Source organism: Hemibagrus wyckioides, linkage group LG06 (genome assembly GCF_019097595.1).
Source record: "Hemibagrus wyckioides isolate EC202008001 linkage group LG06, SWU_Hwy_1.0, whole genome shotgun sequence".
Classification (NCBI taxonomy): Eukaryota; Metazoa; Chordata; class Actinopteri; order Siluriformes; family Bagridae; genus Hemibagrus; species Hemibagrus wyckioides.
The window spans coordinates 15,426,349-15,451,854 of NC_080715.1; the positions used below are offsets into that span (position 1 = coordinate 15,426,349).

The 25,506-nt window shown below is 39.4% G+C and overlaps 1 protein-coding gene across 1 annotated transcript; it reads right to left on the reverse strand.

The window, feature by feature from the left end:
* On the reverse strand, nt 1–25,506 carry xirp2b (xin actin binding repeat containing 2b). Its single transcript, XM_058390816.1, has 9 exons — nt 25,346–25,506; nt 20,779–20,933; nt 19,298–19,426; nt 17,760–17,831; nt 17,190–17,253; nt 15,406–15,500; nt 5,179–15,148; nt 2,704–2,834; nt 1–2,560 (listed from the first exon to the last, which is right to left on the reverse strand). The coding sequence occupies exons 2-8, from the start codon at nt 20,833–20,835 to the stop codon at nt 2,743–2,745; spliced, it is 10,479 nt and encodes a 3,492-aa protein (XP_058246799.1). The 5' UTR covers nt 20,836–20,933; nt 25,346–25,506; the 3' UTR covers nt 1–2,560; nt 2,704–2,742.

The following is a 25,506-nucleotide window of genomic DNA, read 5'->3' on the forward strand; positions in this document are numbered from 1 at the left end:
TCCCTAAATCCAGATTAACTCGACCCCTATGCATACACAGCAATGAGGATTATAGCATACAGCTTCACTCTGAATTAAACACAATATGCAACACATGCTTACAGAATGATTGTCAACAAAGAACAGCACTAACAATGAGATCAAATTCTTAATATATTATACATTATGTAATAAAATATATTATAACATGATACACTTTCTATTCAGTTGAGGTCACAAGTTTAGTTATGCCCTGCAGAATACATTTTTTATATTTATAATGTATGTATAATAAAATGGACATTAAAAATTGCCTTTTGTTTTTGTATTTAGTTTTGCCCTGAGTAAGCTATTTCACATAAACAGATGCTTACTTATAGTCCAAAAGACACAATTGTAACTGAATTTACACATTTATGGCATTTGGCAGACGGCCTTATCCAGAACAACTTACAATTTTCTTATTTTAATTTTTATACAACTGAGCAATTGAGGGTTAAGGGCCTTACTCAAGGGCCAGCAGTGGTAGCTTGGTGGATCTGGGATTTGAACTCACAACCTTCCCACACCTTAACCACTTAACCTTGATCCTTAATACTGTATGTTGTTATGCAGATGATCAGCAACTGTTTTTATGTTTTGTGATAGTTGATCATGAGTATCTTGATTGTCCTGAGCTGTTAAACTATCCACTGTTCTTCAGAAAAATCCTTGAGGTCCTGCACATTCTTTGCTTTTATATATAGTATATAGGACTAGAGAGTTATACTAGTATACAGTATGTTAGTATGATCAGAGTAAATTCTTATTATCCTGTTCTAAAGTTATCCCTCTGTCTGTTACGAGTTGTCTACGTTGTCTACGAGTGCCTCAGCTGTCTTCACTGTGAAAAGATGGATCTGAACATTATGTAGGCACAGTTGGAAAGGGGTCAAATATTCAGATGCTGGAAAACCAAATGTGCAAGACTTTAGGGAGTGACCGTTTCAGTGCACTGGAAGGATTTTTCAAATAAGACTGCCCTTAAAAAGGCAGACTTTCTCATCAGTGCCCTGGATACTGAATTACGGCGCTAAATGAGATGCACCCTCAGTGTTCCCATGATAGGCACCAGATCCACCGTGACTATGATAAAGCTTTTTCTGAAGATGATTGAATTAATATACACCTTGGAAATGAATACAATATATACATTGATCATAAGAGCTGTTTATTTTTCTTAGATCAAGAAATTTGCAAGATGCACCAATGAACCAGCCTGACCTGCTTAAACGATCAGGAATGCTCTTGTACAAACAAAGACTATTCTAAAAATAAATGTCCATTTAAAAATATTTTCTGTTTAGAGTAGGACACCAGTGACCAAAATAAACAAATACCAATTAGATATGACATTTACATAAGAAAAAGTATGTACTCAGTTTAATCATTTGCTACACTGCACCCCAGGTGCTTCCAAAGGCATGATCACACGGAGAAACAGTCATGATAAAATCTAACCATAGACAGAATATAAAAATAGTAGGGGCAAATTGGGAAATCTAAAATTTGTATGATAACTGTACTCTCTCCATGGACACTGTCAAAGATAAAAAAAAAAAAAAAAAAAAACAGGAAACAGTATTTTTGCCAAGTAAAAACAGTTTACAATATGCTATAATTCTTATATAACACTAAAGTGTTTAGTGCAGCAGATACTGAGATCTTTGCATATGGCACCTTGTTATCTATTTCATTTTCCATTATTTCTCTATCTGATCAACTAAATTTGATTATAATCTATGAAGTTTAAATGCAGTGTGAATCATGAATTTGCATGCTACTGGATTACGTTCTTCAAGTCTACATTCAAAATGTCATTCACATTATTTCACATCCTTCTCCATTTCATTTCTTTATAAGCACAACCCTTCAGTACCCTTCCACTGACGTCATTCTTCTTTCTCATCACATCCTCATCAATATTTACCACTTTCCTTCTCCGACCACATCATCCATTTTTCTTTTATTACCATCTCAGATTCATTAAAGAGTATTCCCTTGCTCTCAGTGCTCATTCTTTAGTATTTATTCACCTGTTTTTAGATATTCCTCAGATCCTTTTGTCATTCTTGTGTTGAAGTCCTCAAGCACCCAGGCAGCCTTAATGTCTTATGGATGAATTGTAATAATCTGTGATGCTTTCCGTCGCTGGTGTTTTGGAGACTTTGAAGACTCACTCTTGGGAGGCCACACTGGTTTTACTAACTGTATATCTTGGTCCATGTTAAAGGGCTTCTTTGGCGGCTCGGTGTGAGGGGGCCACACTAAACTATTTAATTTTTGCGGGGTTTGATCAGATTTGTCTTGTACCTTTGATGCTTTTTCATAGATGTCTGACACAGAACTGAAGCTGCTTTGAGAAAGGGAATATCTGCACTCATGGTCTTCCGAAATGGCATTCATTAAATTCCCTCCACTCAGCAAATCTTTCTGAGACCTTTGTCCAAATCCTTCATCAAAATGTCCTTTGGATTTGAAGAGCTGCTTATAATGCGGTGGGCAGTATAAATGTCCATGGAGAGAGACATAGTTTCCAAGGCTGTTGATTATTAGAAAGAAAAACATCGTTCACAGCTTAACTCCTATCCCCAGTTATCAAAGTATGCATTTGACACTTTTTTATAAATCACACTACGGTCAAACTTTTCAAGGCATAATACAGTGTGTAAACAGGGGACATACCTTAATTTATTTTTGCAGTGTTCACAGAAAAAACAGGATTTATGGAACTTCTTTTTGTCTGCTATCAGACCCTCCATGGGATACACTCTCGTCCGACACACTGTGCACAGCTCCGACTTTGGAACTCGAATCTAATAAGAGATAAACAGAACAAACCAAGTTAACCCTTAAACGTGGTAATTCACTTTCTATGTCATAGGTATCCGCAGTGAAAGATGACAAGAAAAACGGATGAAATCCTAGCTAATTATAAAACAAAATATTTGCACATGCCTGTTAATATTCTGTAAATGTTAAGCACCGTCTGGGAGACCTGAGTTAACTGAGGCATAAACTATGAACTAGAACTTTCTACTAAGTGTAAACATGAAAATATTTTTATATTTAATATTGTAGCATGAGGAGCTTTTGAGACAAAAATATGGTATCTGATTAAATGTCTGCAGAAATAGTTTGTAATGATTACTTAAGTATAAAAAAAAATCCTAAATTGATCTTGCTGCAGATTTTTCAGGTGCAAGTCTGACTTAATCCATGAACCCGAATTTAAAGTTTTAATATACTGCCTAAAAGAAATCCCCTTCATATTTAACACCCATAGTTACTTTAGAGGCCAGCTTTTATTGCTCTACCTGTTCTCTTTTTCTTTTAGGTTTTTCTGGATGTCATTATTTAGAAAAACCTTTGCTGATCCTCTTTCCAAACTGATTGTATGTGTTTTTCTGCAGTAATGAGGCAGAGATGAAGGAGGTCTTTAGGAATGGCACTTCCAACTAAGTGGCAAACAAAATGCTAAACTAATAAGTCTACTCCTTTCTGCAAGGGAAGATTATGTAACGCAATTTAAGTATTGAATGTCACTAATTATCTTCCTCTGAGAGCATGTTGAAATAGCAATTCTATATGTGAAATAATGCTAAAAAAACCCCCAGATGCATTAAATCTATTCAAACCCATTTACGGTATCAACCATAAATACACTGAGGGGAAATAAGCATTCAGACACTGGTCTCTTTAATTGAATACACCTCCAGTGCATAATGTACATAATGTCTTGTGACTGTTTGTAATTATGAGCAAAAAAGTAAGCATTCATAACCATAAACAAAGATTTTACAAATAAAATTTCTACAGGAAAAATATAGATGTAAAGGTTACAAAATATAAATCAAATTCAGAACTACATGCTCCAAAAAACATTCTAATGCAAACTGAATCTGGCATCAATATAAAAGATGTTGACATGGTTAGTAAGATTTCAGGCACCAAGCAGCAATTATGGTGAAGGTGAAGAAGCTTACGAAAATTCTCAGGGTTCAACATTATTAACCAAGACTTCAAAGAAAAAAATCCACAGAACCGTAACAAAGACCTTAAACATCCTTGTCAGTGCAACTGGTTCAGTATTTTGCAGTTGGAAAGTTGATGGAGCTACAAGTAATTTTCTCTGGGCAGGTGAGCCATGCAAGATTTCACAGCATTCTCTCAGATTAATGAGAAAGAAGGAAAGAGAAAAGCCAGCAGTCAGTTGAAAAGAGTCGCAGGATGACCTGAAATCAGCAGAAACAACCGTTATACAGAGAACCACAGTTAACTTCACAACAGACATCTCTGCTCCTACAACCCTAGATGAAGTCCTCTGCTAAAAATGAAGCAATGTACAATATAGCCTGGTCAAAACCGACAAAACAAAAATAGAGCTATTTTGCAGTAATTCACCTTCAGTGATGGAAGGATTGAATGTATGATGCCAACAACACAATACACACAGTGAAGTACAGATCATCATGATATGGAGTTACTTCTCTATACCTTATACATCATCAAAGAAAACATGAATCTAGCGATGTAGCAGGACATATTAGAGGAGAATTTTATCTCATCGGTCATGTCACTGAATCTGCCAAGAAGATGGATGTTTCAACAAGACAATGACTACAAGCAGCCAAAATAACTCAAGAAGACCTCGTCTTGTATCCCATTGACATTTTATGGAGGATTTTAAAATTGTGAGACAATCAGTGGGGCCCTTATAGCCTTGTGGAATTGCAGACCATTTACAAAGATGTATGAGCCACATTCGTGCCAGAATGGTGCAAAAATGCTAACCACAGATATTGCAGAGATAAAATTGTGAACAGCTCTGCAGAAGAGTACTGATGTTGTGAGTTTGTGGTTTCCGGATACTTTTTTCCCTATCTGTTTTGTTTTTTTAACATGTCCTTGTTTATGAATATCTCATTTTATCGAATATGTACATTTGAGGTGGATATATATGTTGGAATGATTGATGAATAACAAAATATCTGAGTACTTTATATACATGCAGCGTGGCTGTGTTTAACTATAATCTGCTTTGCAGGCATTGATTCTGCTTCAGCTTGCAGTTAGTTTCCAATCCTCTCATGCAATGTTAGCAGGTTTGTCAGTCACAGCAATCTCTCTTTAATCTGGTAGCCAGTTAAGTTCCCTCACCTGAGACACTGTAGCCTAGGCTTTTAAACACACTCTCACTCTCAGTCCACATCTCGTGAAATTTTTTCAGTAATTCTTCGGCAGAGGCCTCAGGGGATATGTTCAGCTCTGGAGCCTTTTTCTTCACAGCATCGGCATAAGAGATCGGAGCCTGCTGTGAGACAACACTCTCAGAATGTTTAGATATTGTTGTGGTGTTTCTTGTCCCAGTTATCATTGTGCCAGCTTCATCGACAGTGGTGTAATGCTCTGTAATGTTTTCTGTCTCTGAAAAGTCACACGGATTGGCCGACTTTTCCAGCATTTCGTCTTTGAGCAGAGGTAGGGGTGAGGTCTGTTGGGAGATCTGCCTCAATGTCTGTTGATCCTGCTTTGAATCCTGAGGCGTGATTTCGCTCACTCTTGACACCTGCTCCTCCTGTTTCTTTTTCTCTTCTTTCACAGAGGAACCTTGCTTAGACATTTCCAAAATGTCTTTTACAACCTTGAAGTTATAGTCTGGTCTGTCTAAGCCTTCTCTTTCAATGCCAGAGAATTCTAGGACATCAGGTACTTTGCTGAAGCCTTCTGTCTCTGGTACTTTAGGTTCACCTTCTTCTGTATCCAGCCTTAAATGCTCAGGAATATAACTAGTGCTTTTCTGTTCATCCTGAGTCTTCTGTTGAATTGATGACACCTTTACTGAGACAGCTTCCTCTGAACTTTCTGAGTCTTTACACTCTTTTTGAAGCTTGGCATCCTCAGCAGGCTTAGAATCAATTTTGATTTGACACTGAAATGTGGATGGAATTTCTACAATCTCAGACTTCCTCCCAGAATGATGTACAGTTTCAGGTGAGGGTGAGGGTCCCTGAAAAAGTTTAGCCACTTCCTCTGAACTTTCAGAAACTCTACGCTCTTTTAGAATCCTTACATCCTCAGCAGGCTTAGTATCTGCTTTAATTTGACACTGAAATGTGGACGGAATTTCTACAATCTCAGACTTCTTCCCAGTGACTGACCCAGGACGATGTACAGTTTCAGGTGAGGGTGAGGGTCCCTGAAAAAGTTTAGCCAATTCCTCTGAACTTTCAGAGACTTTACGCTCTTTCAGAATCCTTCCTTCTTCACCAGGCTTAGAATCAGGTTTAATTTTACAACGAAATGCGGATGGAATTTCTACAATCTCAGACTTCTTCCCAGTGACTGACCCAGGACGATGTACAGTTTCAGGTGAGGGTGAGGGTCCCTGAAAAAGTTTAGCCACTTCCTCTGAACTTTCTGAGATTTTACGCTCTTTCAGAATCCTTCCTTCGTCAGTAAGTTTGGAATAAGCTTTAATTTGGCACTGAAATGTGGATGGAATTTCCACAATGTCAGACCTCTTCCCAGTGACTGACCCAGGATGATGTACAGGTTCAGGTTCAGGTTCAGGTGAGGGTGAGGGTCCCTGGAAAAGTTTAGCCACTTCCTCTGAACTTTCAGAGACTTTACGCTCTTTCAGAATCCTTACATCCTCAGTAAGCTTAGTATCAGCTTTAATTTGACACTGAAATGTGGATGGAATTTCCACAATGTCAGACCTCTTCCCAGTGACTGACCCAGGATGATGCATGGGATCAGGTGATGGTCCACGAGAAAGTTTAGCTGTAGCTTCTCTGAGCCTTGTTAGACTGCTGGCTCTTCCTAGAGTGGGTGATGGAGAAGCTCTGCTTAAACGTGATGTAGGTGTTTCAGACCGCCGTGGTGGAGGAGTAGGTGGCATTGGAGTAGGTGATGGCACTAGTTTCTGGGGTGAGTCAGTTCTTTTTGTGGATTCAATGGTGATAAATGTGGGTGATGGTGAACGCATTTTTAATAAAGGTGATGGTGATCTGGGGTCAGGAAGATTTTTGCTCTTGCCTTGCTGCTTGCGACTTTCACGAGTGTTTTTTTTCTCCTCTACTTTCTTTTGTGCTTCTACTTTTTTGGAGTCTATAGTGATTTTTGAAATTCTTTGAGCACCCTTGCCTGCAACTATTTTTTCAGATGTAGCTTCACATTCATGTTTTTCAGTGGTTGCAACATTTCTTTCAACATCCATTAGTTTTACTTGAATGAGATGTTTTAAATGAGCTACAATTTCTTTGATTTTCTCCAAATTATGTTCATCTACACCTTTCACCAAGCTATTCTTTTCCTCTGGCCCTATAAGCCACTCTGGGATTTCATTGAGTAATGTCTTCACAGTCTTAGAGTCCATTTTCTCTGTAACTTCTTGTAACTCTGAGATATAAGACAGCAACTTCTGAGTTTCTGCACATCTTTGTAATGCCTCTCTGCTTTCTGTCAAAGTCTTGGAAGGCTTCCTTTGTGTCAGCTCCCCTGTCACATTTACGCTTTCATCTTTAGATTTCTGTAGGCTGTCAACTCTGTCTTTCTTTTTCAGAGAAGTCTTGGCCTGTTTTTGAGACTTTACCATAGTGTCCTGTTGCTGCAAACTTTGCTGAACTTTGCTCTCTGTGATGGTGATCTCTTCGTGGACTGCAATGTGTTCTCCTTGAATGGTTTTGTGGGTCTGCACCACCGCAAATTCCTCTTCTTTCTGATTAGATGTCAAAACTGGAGATGTTACCTCAGAGGAGGAGGCAGGCAGAGGAAGAATGGTATTACTTTGTGTTTGCCCCTGGGCTTGTTGAGCTGTGTCCTTATCTTTCTTGGGTTTAGTTCTCTTCTTTTTCTTTGGAGAGGCAAAACTATCCTCACCCTGCTTTTGTGTGGCCTGTTTTTCCCCTTTAATCTCTGACTCTGTGACTTTCCTTTCTCTGATTTCTTGCACCTGGACGTCTTCTTGTTCCACCTTTAGCACTTGAGTTTGAGCTGCAGGCTTTTTTTCGGTGCCCTCATCTTTCTTGCGGCCTTTCTTCGCTTTTTGAACCTTTTGCTCAGCTTCTTTAATTTCAGTGTCTATATTTACCTTTGAAGTGTTGCTCTGATCAGGGGATGTCTTTCTCTGGCCTGTTTTCACAGAGATATTAATTTTCTTACTTTTATCCACTACAGATTTTTCAGCCAAACTATTATTTACAATATCTTTCTCAACACTTTCTAACTCAATTGCACTACACACAGAGTTATCTGTAGAAACAGTCGGATGATGTTTTTCTTCACCTAGTTCCAGAGCATTTGCGGCTACGTTCGCAGTATTGCTAATAACCATCTCTGACTGTTTAACATCACTCGAGGTCACTTGGTGAATAGTAGTTGTTGCGGCCCGGGATTTTTTCTTCTTTTTAGATGTGCTAGATGTGGTCTGCTGCTGAACTGAAGTGCTTTGAGATGTCTGATTAGAGATAACGCCCTGCTTATCTGAGGAAATAATGGCAGATTCGGAAAGAGATTTTTTATTTGTGGTCGAGATTAAAGGCTTGCTTGGGGGAGCTTCTGAATGTGCTGCATTCTTGGATGAATCATTCAACTCTGAGTCTGATGTCATTTTGGTCACATTATTTTCTGTTTTCTCTTGTGGGAAATCAGATGGTATGCCCTGTTCAGAATGTGCAGTGCTCTTGCCTCCTGAGGAAAGCGTTTCAAGGGCTGTACTGATGGACGCACGCATGTCAATTTCAAATGCTGTGGAGCTGGATGATGTGTGGCTCTCCTTGTGCTGCTGCCTGTATTTTTGCTCAGCTTTAATTAATGGAGTTTTGAAGTTACGTTTCAGAGATGGTGGCGATGGTGAATCTGGTGGAATAGGACCCAAGGGAGGATGTGGGGACTCAGGTGGCTTCACTGAAATGGATGATTGGATCTCAGATGAGACTAGAGTGGATGAGACCATACACTCTGTCTCTGATGTGCTGATTTTTTTCACTCTTTTAGTGTTTGCAGGCACTTGTAAAGCTGATCTAGAATGTATATCCACTTTGTCAAGATGTATGACTGGTTCCAACTTTGGCACTTTACACAGAATTGGAGCTTTGACTGGCTTTACTGTCAGTTTGCTAGGCTTGGTGGGTGTTATATTGGGAATGAGGTCTAGCTCCATCTGAGTTGGAGGAGGGGGAAGAAATTCTTGTTCTACAGTAGGAGGAGGTGGTGGAGTAGGAGGGGGAGGTAAATGATCAGGATCTGATTTTATCAGGTCGCAAGGAGGAGGACTGGGTGGTGGAGGAAGATCATTATCACCCTGGATAACAGGAGGAGGTGTAGGAAAGGAAAGGCTATCATAATCTGGAGGAGGAGTTGGAGGAGCAGGGAAATCAGGCTCAGGTAAAGATGGGAAATATGGTACAGGAACCTCTTGCTCTCTGGCTTTGGTTTTATCTAATCTTATTACACCCTTGAGGTTTGTTTTGAGATTGCGGAATTCAGTCTTTAAAGTTTTAACCTCATGAGTCTGCAATATTGTTTTGTGTTCCAGCACAGTGGTTTTTGCTGCCTGTGTGCTGGTTGTGTTTTGAGTGACAAGTGTGTTATTCTCTTGAGATGTGGATTCACTTTGCACTGATTTGGTGGTTACAATCTTTCCATGCGTCGTCTGACTGGTTTTGGTTAAATTCTTCACTGTACTGGCAGGTGATTGAATCTTTTGTGGAGACTTTTTTGCTTTCGGAACTTTCACTTTTCTTATTGGCTCTCTCCTGGGAATCTTTGGGCTTGCTTGTTGAGCTGTTTCTAGCAAGCATTTGATTGTGCCCTTAACATCCCCTTTAATCACCTCCTCTTTTTCTGACTGCACCTGCTCTTGTGTCTCATATAGTGATTTGATGGACAGCTTCACGTCACCCTCTGTGCTGGCCCTGCGCTGCATTCTGGGAGTTGAAGGAGATTCTAATAAGAGCTGAATTGTCCCTTTTACATTTCCTTGGACATCTATCTCTTGCTGGTAAACCTTTCGCTCATTAGAAGCCTCTTGAAGACTCTGCAAGGCTGAATTAATGTCACCCTTAACAATTTCATCTTTCTCCACTTCTCTCACTGCTTGCTTGGCTTCCTCGAGAGATTTTAATGTCCCTTTGATATCACCTGGAACTAAATCTTCAATAACAATTTCAACTTTAGCAGTAGCCAAGTCTTTCAGCGATTTCAATGCTCCTTTGATGTTGCCAGGGATGATTTCAGGCTTTTCTACCTCTTTAGGATGCATTTGGGCATCCTGAAGAGACTTGAGGGCAGTGGATATGTCACCTTTTACAACCTCCTCTTTCTCCAGAACAACCGACTGATTTATAGACTGTGTCAGAGAGTTCAGCACAGCTCTTAAATCACCTCCTACTATTTCTTCTTTCTGGATATGTTCAATTGAAGGCTCTGTCATGAACACCTTGACTGTGTTATGGACATCACCAGGCACAATATCTTCCCTATCCACAAGGCGACAGACGTTAGCTTGGTTATGCATAAGGCTTTGTTTTGTCCCTTTAATATCACCACCAACAATTTCTTCCTTTTCTTTCTTACTAATTTCAATCTCCTCGTGCTCTGTCTGGAGCTCTTTCAGGTAGTCCAGAGCACCTGACTCAATGCAGGTTGAATAAAAGTTTACATTTCCCTTTTCTGTGTCATCTACCTTAATTCTAACAATCTGTTCTGTGTCTGGATTATAAAGTTTTTCCAGACAGCCTTTTACATTGCCTTTGATCACATCCTCTTTTTCAATATTGGTATTCTCTTGTTTGTTAAAAAGAGAATATATAGTCATACGCACATCTCCTTTTTCATCCTCCTGTATGAGAATGCCATGTTTGCCAGTGCTCTCCTCCTTCAGTAGGTTGTTTATGGCTTCTTGAATGTCACCCCGAATAATTTCCTCTTTTTCTACATTAATGTCAGTATCCTGGTTGAACAGCTGTTCCACAGTGTTACTGATATTTCCCCTTTCCTCTGCACTGATAACAATTCCTTTTTCTTTTGTCTCTTGCCTGTAGAGGAGATTCATCATGATGTTCTGCAAGTCTCCTTTGATGATTTCTTCCTTCTGAATCTCAGGGGGCTCTTTATTCATTAGATTATACTTAGCCATGCGCACATCTCCAATCTCATCAGTCTCTATTATAATGCCTTTGGAATCTACCATTCTATGACTGTATAGCTCATTAAGAGTTTCTTTTATACTTTTACCAATGATTTCAGTTTTCACTGTGCTGTTTGCATTGAAGTCAGGAAACGGGGTAGTTTCAAAAAGCCAAGTTGTTGTTTTCACATCTCCCTTGGGTATTTCTTCACAAATGAGCTGCTTAGTCTCCTCCTTTTCATTGATACTATTGAGTGGATTTTTCTCAAACAACCAAACAGATTGTTTTACATCTCCTTTAACCTGTTCTTCCACAACAACTGTCTCCATCTGGTTTTCGGTGTTTTCCCCATGAATCTGATCAATGGTGCGAGTCTCAAACATCCACTTAGCTGCCCTAACATCGCCTTTATGAATCTCACTCATGCTAACAGTGCGCACTAACTTCTGTGATGTCAAGTCAGATTCAAAGCGCTCTTTGTTTGTCTTGACATCACCCCCTCTAATGTCTTCCACAGTTTTAACAGAGATTTGACTGTAGTCAGTAAGCTTGTCAAGAGGTTGGGTTTCAAATTTCCATCTCGCAGAACTGACATCACCTTTGAGAGCATCCTCTTCAGTAACAGCTTTGATTAGGTAGACTTCATCAGTATCTCTTATGGAATCAAGAGGCTTTGTTTCAAACAACCAACGGGTGCCCACTACATCCCCTTTCAGTGTCTCTTCTTTTGTGAGTGTGGTCACTTCATGGTAATGTCCTTCTTTGTCCTGGATGGCATAAAGTGGCTGAGTTTCAAACATCATTGCATAATTTTTTACATCTCCTTTCTCCTCATCCTCACAGATTATTCTCTGCAGTTTTTTCATCTCTGACTCCGAAGAGATCTCTTGGATTTTATCTAAGGTACAGGTCTCAAAAACGAACCGACCCTTATCCACATTGCCTCCTTGAATGTCAGTCACAGTGCGGGTCTCCTTCACTTCATTTGGGTTCTCATGGATTGTATCTATTGGATGGTTTTCAAAGAGCCATTTGCAATTTCCCACATTTCCTTTCTTAATGTCCTCAGCCTGGTCTGACCTCAGCTGGCGCATGAATTCCTCCGAAGTTGAGGTCATGACATCAGAGGACTGGTTCTCAAATATGTATTTCATTCGTGATACATCTCCAGACTGGATATCAATCTCAGTTAACTGTTTAAAAGTGCATCCATCCTCTCCGGTGATCTTTTCAAGGTTCTCAGTCTCAAAGAGGAAGCAAGCGGTACGTACATCTTTCCCCTGAATGTCTTCTTGCTTTACAGTGCAAGTTTTCAATACAGTCTCAGACTCATCTCGGATGGCATCAAGCGCTTGAGTTTCAAAGAGCCAGGTGCAGGTTTTAACGTCACCTTTCCGAACCTCGTTATTTCCATTTTCACTCTTGAGCTCAACCTTTTCATACAGCACATCCATCGGTTTGGTCTCAAATAGCCACTTACAGGTCTTTACATCACCTTTCACTATATCAGTTGTCTCTTTAATAACACACTCTTCATCTTCAATGTTGCTGAAGTATTTGATGGCATCAAGAGGCTGTGTTTCAAAAAGCCATTTAGCTGTTTTGACTGTACCTGTTTCGACCTCTTGCTGAGTAATACCTTTAATGACTTGGTACTTGCTTATACTTTCGTCAAACTGGTCAATAGGGCAGGTTTCAAACATCCACTTACAGGTTTTCACATCTCCTTTCACAACCTCTTCACGCCTCACAGTTTTCACTTCATGATAGTGGCCCGAGCTATCCTGCATGGCATAAATTGGTACAGATTCAAAAAACTCTTTGTTGGATTGTACAGAGCCTTCGGTCACACCTTCAACTTGAATTCTTTGACTTTCATCATATCTGCCCATATCACATGTTTCAAAGATTTGCATGTAATTTGTTACATCCACTTTTTCAATATCCTCTATATTCACTGTTCGAGTGATTTCCTTTTTTTCATCCCTAATTTGTTCTAGTGGCTGGCTTTCAAACACCAGTTTCTGGTGCTGAACATCACCCTTCTCCTCTTCAGCTGTCAAACTTTTTTTGAGTTTACCCACTTCAGCAAGTTCCTTCAACTCATCTTGTGGTACAGTTTCAAAAAAGTGCCTGGCGCTTTGAACATCCCCTCCAATGATTTCTTCCATTTTCACAGGTCTGGTGTTTGAGTCATCCTTTAATGTGTCCATAGACTGAGTCTCAAATACCCAGCAATTCCTGCGCACATCACCTTTGTAGTTTACTTCATCTGTCTGTTTGATGTTAATCGTTTTCATCACTTCCTTCTTTTCCTCTCTGATATCTTCGAGTCTCTTGTTTTCAAATAGCCATTTTTGATGTTTTACATCACCTTTCTCTTCTTCTGAGGCAGCTATTTTCTTTACCTTTCCCATTGCATCATCCTCATTTTGAATGTCCTCAAGACGTGGATTCTCCAACATCCATTTTTGGTGTCGTAGGTCCCCTTTGTCTTCATCACTTGCTAGCCTTTTCTTTAGCTTTCCCACCTCTGGCAGTTCTTTGAGTTCTTCTAATGGTGCCGTTTCAAATAAATGTCTTACTGTTTGTACATCACCACCGAGGATTTCAGTGGTGATGGGTCTGGAGTTGGAATCATCTTTTAGAGTATCCATGGGCTGAGTCTCAAACATCATGCATTGTTTGCGTACATCAGCCCCAAGAATCTCCTCTCTTTGTTGTCTAAGTATCCTTTCCCACTCTTCATTTGAAGAGTTCAGCATTTTGGTTTCAAATAACCATCTTCCTCTTTTCACATCACCTTTAATATTGTCTTCCAATGAAATACTGGAGATAAGCCTAACTTCAGAAAGGTCTTTGTTGATTTTGTCAAGAGGCTGTGTCTCAAAAAGCCACCGTGATGTTTTGACATCACCTTTCTCTGTCTCTTCACGGCGAACACATGTAATTTCTACTATTTGACCTGAGTGCTCCCTTAAAACACACATACACTGGGTTTCAAAGTGCCAGACAGTTATCTTCACATCAGCTTTAATCTCTTCCATGACAGATTTTAGACTTAGAAGGTGCTTTTCATCCATGGTTTCAGTATCACCCACAGAATCCATTCCCTGATTTTCAAACATGTACCGCATAGATTTCACATTACCATGGATTGCTTCTTGTGTAAAGATAACCTCTTTGGTTTGCTCATCGTCACCATGCATCTTATTCAGTGAGTCCATTGGCTTTGTTTCAAACAACCAGGCTGCTGCACGCACATCTTTTTTACCCATTTCATTGTAAGAAGCTATCTTTGCAGACTTACTAGTATCCAACTCTAATGTGTGTTGAGTCTCAAACAACAAAGCCGTGTTTTTTACATCACCTCCAGCTATGATTTCTTGTTGAACTGGATTTCCGATTTCCTCATCGTCATCGGAACAGTTCTTAATGCAGTCGAGAGGTTTATTTTCAAACATCCAGCGCATAGACTGTACCTCCCCTCGCAGGATTTCATCCCATTCCAGATATTCTCTCTCTGGGCTTCTGTTAGGGCTACTACCACTGTGTTCAAACTGGTGTATGGCATCTTGTACATCACCTACTATCTCCTCATCCATGTCCATCTCATTTACCTCGTTATATAAATCTTGCTCCAGGTCTTTCCTAACATCAGGGTGAATGTGCTTGCACAGGCGCTTCACTTCCTGCAGTTCTCTCTGTTTACTGTATTGATCTTTGTGAATGATGTGCTTCATTGGGGGTGTTGGTTCAGGGGGCTCTGGGAAAACTATGTCTTCAGGGAGATCCTCCAGTAAGTCTGGTGGTGGAGGAGGTAAGTAATCCAAGTCTTCATCATCATCATTAGAAGGCACAAATCCTAAATGCCCTGAATCTGTTCCGGAAGCTTCTGCTTTATCGTTTGATTGGACCCGCATGTCATCCATGAAAGCCTGATGGGATACGTTTATATCCGAGGCCTGCTGAGAATGCCTGACTCTATATTCAGTCTTTTGGGAAGAAAATTTGATTGTATTATTCAGAAGAGGAATCTGAGCCCATTTTTATTACAGCTGAAATGTCTGATATGATTGGGTAATCGAGTTTAAAAAAATAATAAAAGAATTTTTTAAAGTATTAGATGGACTTCAGTAAGGATGGATACCAGGAGGATATCAGTATCATTGGTAACTATTGTTTGCATACTGTATTTAATATCCCCAAACAGAGTGGACTGAGAAAAAGAATTATAATAATGGGTAATTACCTTAATTTTCTTATTTGGAGCAGCTTCCTCAATGGTTTTCTCAAAGTGCCGCGCCAGTTCTTTGGCTGAGAGTTTTGGATAATACTCCTCTTCATCTGCAATCACATACATAATACATTTTAAATTAGGCTTGATTTCAGAAATGTAACAATAACCAGTGATTAATCATATATATGTGACATAATACAATGTTTAGTGACAGTTTTGACCAGAAATTAATAAAATGGGCAAAGCACATCCACACCTTTACCCTCATAAATCAAATACTTCTCCATCTGCCGGTGTGAGTTCCCTTTATGTTCTCCTGTTTCCTTCTAACTCTAAAAATTATATCCGGTATGTGGATTTGATATGCGAAAATGAATGTGTGAATGTGTGTGCATGTCTGGTGCACTGACAACACACACGCGCGCACACACACACACACGCACAGATCAGCAAAACATTAAACCCACTGACAAGTGAAGTGAATAACATTGATTATCTCGTTACAGTGGCACTTGTCAAGGGGGTGGGATATATTAGGCAGCATGTGAACAGTCAGTTCTTGAAGTTGATGTGTTGCAAGAAAGCCAGAAAAATCGCCAAGTATAAGGGACAAATTGTGATGGCTAGACAACTTTGGCAGAGTATCTCCAAAACAGCAGGTCTTGGGAGGTGTTTTTGGTATGCAGTGGTTAGTACCTACCAAAATTTGGCCCACTGAAGGACAACCAACCAAGTGAGCTACCAATCAGCCATAAAATTAAAAGCACCAGCCTAATATTGTGTAAGTCTCATGTTTGCAGCAGATCCTTTAAGGAATTTGGAGGCCAAGTCAATATTTTAAACACTCTCATGCTCCTTAAACAATTTCTGAACAGTTGTTGCAGTGTGGCAGGGTGCATTATCCTGCTGAAAGAGGCCTCTGCTGTTAGGGGATACTGTTGCCAAAAAGGGGTGTACTTGTTCTGCAGCCATGTTTAGGTAAATAAAGTAACAGCCATATGAATGCCAGGACCCAATGTTTACCAGCAAAACACTGCTCAGAGCATCACACTTCCTACTCTGGCTTGCCTTCTTCCCATAGTGTATCCTGGTAACATCTCTTCCCTAGTTAATTGTTGCACAAGCACACAGCTGTCCACATGATGTAAAAAGAAATCTTGATGCGTCAGCCACATATTTTTATTGCTCTATGGTCCAGTTCTGATGCTCTCATGTCCATTGTAGGGTTTCTGGTGATGGACATGGTCAGCATGGTCAGTCTGTGGCTACAGAACCCCATACGCAGCAAGCTGTGATGCATTAAGTGTTCTCACACCTTCCTAGCATATCCACCATGAACATTTTTAGCAATTTGTGCTATAGTAGCTCTTCTGGGATCAGGCCAGCCATTGCTCCCCAAGAACATCAAAGAATCTTAGCCACCCATGACCCTGTCGCCAGTTCACCGGTTATTCTTCCTTGGACCACATTTGGTAGGTACTAAACACTGCATTCTGGGAACACCCCACAAAACCTGCTGTTTTGAAGATGTTCTGACCCAGTCGTCTGGCCATCACAATTTGACCCTTGTCAAAGTTGCTCAGATCCTTACACATGTCTATTAGGTGGCTGCCTAAAATATCCCACCGCTTCAAAGCTGTCACTGTAAAGAGATAACCAAGAGATTCAATGTTCTTTACCTCATCTGTCAGCGGTTTTAATTATTTAAATATATATGAAGTCACAACTGGAGTTTAGCTGCAGGTGTACATTAAAATACATCAATGTAAAAAAGGATCAATGTAATAAATTCTCACCATTCTCGCTATGATGGTTTTCGACACTAGAGGCCACTACCTGGTGAACAGCTTGATGTGAAACCTGTTGAAAATTGTGTAATAATTATAATCTAGATTAAGTGCTAACACAGAAACCATATTAAGCAGCAAGACCCACACTCATTGTTTCATGCACTGTCCTACTGCAATTCATGTACTTATTACAGTATTGGCTGTATTACTCCCATTACAATGACAGCTCTTCCCTAGAGAAATCACAAAATATATCGTGGCTTGGAGTTTGAGAGGCAAAAATAAAACCATGTTTTATTTAAAAGGCAGGAGCCATGACCAATAAAGTGCTGTTGTTTGGGCTCATGTAGCTCTAAATGTTGCTTAGGTGTTTTAAAAGAGGACCAGCTCTAAAATTTGGTATCTCTTTCATGCATCAAAATGGAGTATGGTGTAGCAAATAGACAAAACATAAATGATATTACAGTTTAGAGATCCTCAGAGATCTAAATTAGAGTGCTGTGATTGCCTGTGTAGCTTCGTTATACAGCCTGTGTGGATTAGTCATTAGCGGTACAGCTTGAGGAGCATCTGTACCCTTTCATCCTGTTGGGAGCCTCCTTCTTTAATTCCTCTTCTCACCGATAGCTCAGATGAGTTTGACACTTCCTGGGTGTGATGGAAAACAGTGTGTTAAGTGAGGTCAAGATGTATGCAAAGACATTGGTGCAGACACACACACACACACGCACACACAAACACACACACATAAATACTGTTTATTATTAAGTTTCAATGTAGATATAGTCTATTAATTGACATAAACAATTTAGGCAGTTCACTTTAAGGAGTACATATTGACTGAGAGAGTTCCTTTAATCACACAAATTGTGAAAAATTTTGCCAGTCTCTTTATGTGTTCAGCCCTGCCAACTGCAATCTATGCAGCATCGGCCTGTGGACATGCCCTAAACCCCCTAACACTATACCAATCAGTTAGAATTGGGAACCTATTTGGTTATTAGTATCCACCTGGGGTGATACTAAAGTTTTAGTTTGGCAGTAAAACACATGCATATACAAATCAATCGAATACCCACACAGCTCTGTTTGTCTTCGCATCAACAACAAATCTCTCTATTTTATAGAAAGTCTTAATCTTCTATAGGAAATCTAATCAATCTCTTAGTCTTGATCGATTAACATAATCTGCACATCTCAAAACACATTATTCTTTTCTCCCATGAGTGCAAACAAACTCTCTCTCTCTCTCTCTCTCTCTCTCTCTCTGGCTCTTTTAATCAGCCCACAACAAAAATCTCCTCGACTAATCCACAGATAATTAGACGTAACTCCTATTCTGTCAATAATCAATTCAAGCAAGACTAATTGATGTTCTAATAGTGTACGTCATCAAGAGATGGCCCTTCATTAATGAGAGACATGCTGCTGTGACATTGTGCCAATCTGAATGAAATCTCCATTCCAGGATTGTCACCATCAGCCTACAGATCTGGTTTCTGAATATATAAACAGTATCATTTGTTTTCGGGCTCACATTAATTCAAAGAGAGTGAGACAAAACAGGACAAGCCGGCAGAAATGCATATTTCAATGTAAACTCCCAGAGCACTTTAGCTCCTGTTGTTGCATTTGTAAAAATAATAGATGTGAAAGCAGCTTTTAAAGCCTCCACTTTTGTTCAGTATTCAGCCTTATCTTTTCTCTAGAGCGCCACGTCAAACGCTGCAGGGAGTGGGGCATGCAGGAAGAAAGCACTGGTGTGGATGGATGGTTTGAATTTGGATAGGCAGGCTAGGATTTTACAGGATTTGAATCTATTGAGTCTGGTTTTACATTTTCTATCTCTTACTGCTAGTCATTCACACAGGTGCTGCATGAATGTAATTAGCATTTCTGAATACTAAACAGCTATGTGTGGATTGCATCTTCAGCATTCTATTCCAGAGACATTTTTCGTTGATTTTTTTTTTTTTTTTGGAGGGGAGGTTAGGGTTATGTTTTATTACTAGAATTTTCTTAGAATTAGATAATAGTATCAATAAATGTGCCATTGCTGATGTAATCCATACTGTGGCTGTGTGCAGACTAAAAGGAAATTATTCTGAAATTACCTGCATGGATCTGTGTGTGGTGTGAAACTGTGTAACTGTGCGAGTGGAAGACTTCTCTTCACTCTCAAAATGTCTGCGAATGCTGGCCAGCCCTCCAGGCACAGAGCAGACATCAGCTTCCTTCATGACCTAGTGAAGTAGACACAGGCGAGAGAGAGAGAGAGAGAGAGGGAGGGAGAGAAAATCACACAAATTTTAATTTATAGTGGGTTACACCATTTTTTCTTTACAGTTACAAACTGTTAACTGAGCAGAGTAACCTGCAGGAGGCAGAGGTGGACTATGTGGCAAAGGTGGTTTGCAGAGATGATCTATAGGGATCAGAGGTGACCTATAGGAATCAGAGGTAGTCTGTAGGGGCAGAGGCAGCATCTAGAGGGCAGGAATAAGCTATAGTGGGCAGAGGTGGTCTATAGGGGACAGAGATGGCATATAGGGGGCAGAGGTGGTCTGTAGGTTTCAGAGAGGGCATGTTTGGGGCAGAGATAATGCATCGGGGCAGAGATGTAGGGATAGCAGTGGGCTTTAGTGAGCAGAGATGGCCTTTAGGGGGACGAAATGGCTAAAGAGGGCAGAGGTAACCTGTAGGGGGCAGAGGAAGCCTGTCTTAGGCAGATGTGGCCTACAGGAGTCATAGGTAGCCTCTAGGGGACAGAGGTGCCCTGTATGGAATAGAGGTGGCCAGTAGAGGGCAGAGGTAGTGTATGAGGGCAGAAGAGGCCTCTTGGAACAGAGGTGGTGTATAGAGGGCAGAATGGGGACTAGAGTGTGCAGAGGTGGCCTATAGGGGCAGAGGTACCCACAAACACACATTTAGATGCCCTGTATCAGGACTGAAATCTTAGTTTAAGGCTCACTCTGATGGGTATGTCACAGGCAAATGGTGGCAAGGCCAAATGAATTGGTCCAAGAGTGCAAAATATTCAAGAGCACATACAGCAGGTCTGTCAAAAAATCAACAAGAGTGTAAGGTTTTGGGCCATGAATAGAGATTCAAAAAGCAATAGTTATGAATGTAAAAGCAATATATTTATAATGAAATGCATCAGAAGTCATTTCCAAATTCATCTTCTCTCTCTCTCTCTCTCTCTCTCTGTTGCATATCTTGATTCCACAGCTGTTCAACCATATGTTATTAAACACTGTCCTTTATAAATCTAAAGTAGCATATTCATAGGCAGCTCATCAGTCTGTGTGTCTTAAATTGACACAGGAGGTTTTTAAGGATTCTATTAACTGCAAATGTTAACATAAAACAAAACAAATAATAATAATAATAATAATAATAATAATAATAATAATAATAATGAAAAGAAGAAGAAGAAGAAGTCATCACTTTAATACCTTATTTGTATTCATGCACACTTCTTGTCTAACATATACTAACAGGTTTGCGGTGATTTCAAACACGTTCATAAACAGTAAGATCCTGTAGAGCAGATTTGTTTAGAGTGTGTTTGTTTATGTGTGAGCTTGTGTACCCCGTTGGAGATGCCTGGTGTGTCCTGCTTGGACACAGCAGCTTGATACATGGCCATGCGGTTTTTTAGAGGGATGGGTTTAGAGTGAGGCCTGCTCCTCTGCTGCTCTGACTCCTCAGGATGTCCAGTCCTGGGTACCACCACGCTGCCTTCAGCTACACACACACACACACACACACAGTCAATCAAATAACACAGCCTCAGTGGACAGAGCTCACTTGAAGACACCCAATACACAATCATCTGAACTTTCTACAGTGGAATATTTTTAGTGGTGAAACACTCCATGATGAATGAAAATGTTAAATTAGGAAAACAAAAAAATGAAACTCAATAATAAGTGGAAGCTAAATTCCATAACATTTAACATTATGTTACGTCATGCTCTGTGCAAGCTGAAAAATCCAATCACCCAAAATTAAATATAGCCTCACACCATACAAGGAGTTCATATTCTAAGGGCAGAGGATCCTTATATCCTTGCACTATGCATTTAGAGGTTGCTGGGATGTGAGGCATGTGAATGTTTACCTGAATACTATCTCATTTTGACACAGCCTCACACTGTGCAGAAGTTATATCTAGACAAGAAAACAGACTGGCTGTCAGCCATGGTTAAAGCATTTAACTCGATGTTGTTGGCATATGAAGTCACTTTGTTACTATATCCAGCTTATGCTTGCATCATGCAAGATGTTGCCAGGTTGAAATGGGAATCCAAAAGATCAAGAATGTCTTCCTTCTTAATGTATTATTCAAAATAAATATATTCAAATCAATTGCACAATGTCCCACTGACAGTCCAATTAAACATGTGAGATTATAGATTTATGTCTCAGTGCCTGTTGTAAAACATCATTACGATAATGAGCTGCTGGCAGCCCAAACATTTTCATACCTTTGGGGCAAACACACACACACACACACACACACATTGAATTATTCTCATTACCTGAGGAGGGTGAAAGCTACATGTGAGCCCAGACAGACGACTTGTTTATGCGTTTATGCGTGTCTCTTTCACAGATGCAAAGCGTGCGAGAAAAATGTCTCCTTTGTGCTAAAGCAATTCAACTGCCCTGACTTACTCAGTAATTAAGCTCTGACATTGTTTCTGATCTGACATGGTTCTTATAAAAAAAGTGCTGCACTACAGCTTGTGCAGTTCTGTTGTAATAATTCAAAGCAGTGACACTGTTTACTCCTGAACAGAAACTGTGAAACACAATTCGGTGTGGTCATTTTTCAATCCTTTGACATTTTTCCCCTTCAAGTAACAGTCTAAACAAATATGCAAATGCTTTACAAAACACCCAAAACAGCCATCCAGTGCCGAGGAATGAAATTCTACCAACCTGATTTGTGTAAAAACTCTTTGATATTTCAGTCATTCTTAATAAAAAATTCAATAGCTGGGGTGTAATTTCAGAAGGTGAGTAGCCGTAATGTGCTGTAAATATTTAATTTGTATGAGGAGAGTGGGCCAGATTCCTTTTAGGTATAGCATGTGGAGCATTTTTTTCCCCCTGTCTTTGTGCCGTCGTCCAATACAAACTTTTTATTAATTTTTTATAGACATGATTTGTGTGTAGCTCATACCCCTCATACAAATTTGATTTATTCTGATACTGCATGCAGTTGAAAAGGTCCAGTTGTAATAAATTGTTAATAGTGCCATGTTGAAAGAAATGCATAATTATGCTGCTGCAATATAAATAATTATCATGCTGCCATTTTTCTTTATTTCTTAAAAAGCGGCTTTAAACACATATGGACTTTACTCAAGTTTAAACTCAAGCCAAATAGGCTATTTCTTTCTACATGGTTACATTATTGTTACATGTAGTTACATAGTAATAAAATATTAATGTTAAATATATATATTGTGCTGACTGTGCACTGATGGAAAGAGCTATGACTAATGACTAAGAGTCAAAGCCATATAATTCAATTGAATGCAAAGCAGTTTTACAGGAATATCACAATTCAGAAAAACATTACAAAGATAAAATTTTTTATATTTATCCCTAGGGAGCAAGCCAGAGGCGATGGTGGCAAGAAAAAACGTCCTAAGACGACATGAGGAAGAAACCTTCAGAGGAACCAAACTCAAAAGGGAACCCATCCTCATCTGGGTGACACCAGAGAGTGAGATTATAAATGATTTCTTTTTTGTGGAATACAAACCTGAAAAAAATCTGTACAGGTCTATGTAGATCTATGCATCTAGATTGTTTTCCTATCAGAAAGGATCCAAGTAGAAAAGCTTTAGGAAGACAAACTCCACTTTTTCTAAGAGTGTACTGTATGCAATAATGATGCATAATGATTTATAATGCAATAATGATACAATAATAATTACAATAATAATGGTATGTTGTTAACTACATACAGACTAGGTAGGCAAATTGTATTCCTAAACCTTTACCAGAGATGCTCAGACCAAAAAATAAAAAATAAAAAAGTTATAGTAGTGATAAAATTCCTAACATATCCATTATTAACATGTTTTGTCCTGTCAGAATTATTCAGGAGAACACAGAAGGCTTATATCTTTCAGTCAGGCTGTTACAGAGCAAGATTTACATGTCTAGCTCAGTCAGGTATGTTCTATCCTTCCTCATAACTCTCCAGAAAATATAAAAGCCAATATACTATATATTACAGGACTCTACACATGGGCTGGATTGAAGGCTGTGTAAATAAGGACTTGAAGGACCCTTAAGAATAGTTTGCATGCCAAAATGTGCACACAATTCTTATAAACAGCCTGCACAGTGCCTGAAACATATGACATTCACTCTGCTAGTCTTGTTGGTACATTATGGCTTCCCTGGGTCTAGACCAGTCTCTGACCCTAAATTAGACCCACTGGTATTGGAGGCATGTTAGAGAAAAGCAATCAAAGGGTCAAGAGAAATGTGTCTTGCATAGTGTATTGCATGGCAGGGAATAAGTGTGATTGCTGTTACTACAATAAAAGACTTAAAAAGACTTTTTGCAATGTACATAGAAGATCTTGGTGGTCCAGAGTCATTGACATGTGACCTGAAAAAGTCTGTTGTGTCAAAATGTGTCCACCGTTCTTGGCTATCTTGTGACAAGTAATGTTCAGTTGAGAGCTCACATAACAGAAATGTGAAGTAATCTAGGCGCCAAGTAGCTGCAAAAATAAATCTAACTTATTTTAAACCAGTGCAACAAGGAGGCTCGGGTTTCGTGTAGAGGAGCAGACATGAGCAATCCTGTCAGAGAACTGAAAGTCTGCTTAAATGAGCTGTAGGTGATTCCTGTTTCTTTAAATGGTTAAATACTACATACTTAAGTGTAAGCAGATGGCACTAAAATCACAGAGAAAATAGCAATGCTTGCAGTGTAATGATCTAAATATTGAAACAAGAGAATATGCAGTTCATTTCATTTTTCTCCTGTTTAGAATTGTCATATTGCAGGATGACCGATTTAGAACTACAGCATTACTAAAAGGTATAAAACAGATTACTATCGAGTAATGATATTAATATGGATATTGTTTTCATTTCTTGTCCACTGATGTATTTTATGCTATGAATATGTAAGATGTCAGAGAAAACATAGTTCATACACATACATGTAAGACCCAAACTGTATTAAAGCATGCGCATCTGATATTTTGCATAAGTTGGCGATCAGAGCTGGCAGATTGTTGGCTTGGTTACTGAGGGTGTGAGTACTGAATCAGTAACAGCAAATACTTGTGATAGAGTTGTGATATGAATATAGAATCAAAAATTGAAGCATTTGCATTGGCATGTGTGTGTGTGTGTGTGTGTGTGTGTATTATTCTCAATAATTATGTAACTAGCCTCCTGAGTCAACTTAAAGCCTTTTCTAACTACAAAAGCTAGTACTTCCTATAATTACTTTTACTACACTAAACTTGTTAGAAAGATCATAAGATCATTTTTGCATAGCCAATATAGTCTGCAGGATAATTCAGTCACAGCCAACCCTCAGTGACTATGTAGAGACTACCTGGAAAATGTAAATCACCCCCAGAGTTACAGCTAGACAAATAAGGCTTTTTAATCAATTCTGATACAGTTTTATCAAAGACAGGATGGATCCTAACAATCCTGTAATGCTTATATTAAATAGATCTTGTGTGTATGTATGATCCAGTATGTAGCTTAATATGGGGTCAAGACAATCGGTCCTCAGGTTGTTAAAAAGCCAGTGTAACATAAACCACAGCGCAAAGGAATATCCATAATCTTGAGAAGATTGTGAAATTTCAGCAGTTAGCAGTTATGTTGTACATCATCTACTGAAAAACAACTGCGTAGTTTTCCACTCTACTAGTGTACTAGGGAATCAATTAATGCCTACGCCACCTCTGGGTCTTTCAGACCAGAAATACCTGCACTTCAATCAATAAATGCACCTTTTATTTACAACATTTCTATTGCAAACCAACTACAAAAGAATTGCCTGGCTTTGTCACCCTGAAAACAAGAACAAAGTTCTCATAATTACCTCTTGCACAATTCAACATCAAACACAAACAGATTAATTCGTATTGACTCACCAACTGCGTGTAGCTCTAGCTGTAATGGACAAGTGTGAAGTGTGACAGAAATCCACAGATTGGGTCAGTTGTGCTCAGCCTGGCCTGCAGGTCACCAAATGTGCCAGCAGTCTTGCCAATCCTGCTGTGGTGGTGGAGACCAGCTCCTCCAGCAGCCTCAC

Coding starts and splice junctions, on each gene's coding strand:
- xirp2b (XM_058390816.1), bottom strand. CDS start 20,835: ATGGCCATGTATCAAGCTGCTGTGTCCAAGCAGGACACACCAGGCATC. Junction 17,832..19,297: donor CCACACACAGATCCATGCAG/GTAATTTCAGAA, acceptor CATCACACCCAG/GAAGTGTCAAACTCATCTGA. Junction 2,835..5,178: donor CCTAGGCTACAGTGTCTCAG/GTGAGGGAACTT, acceptor ATCTCTTATTAG/ATTCGAGTTCCAAAGTCGGA.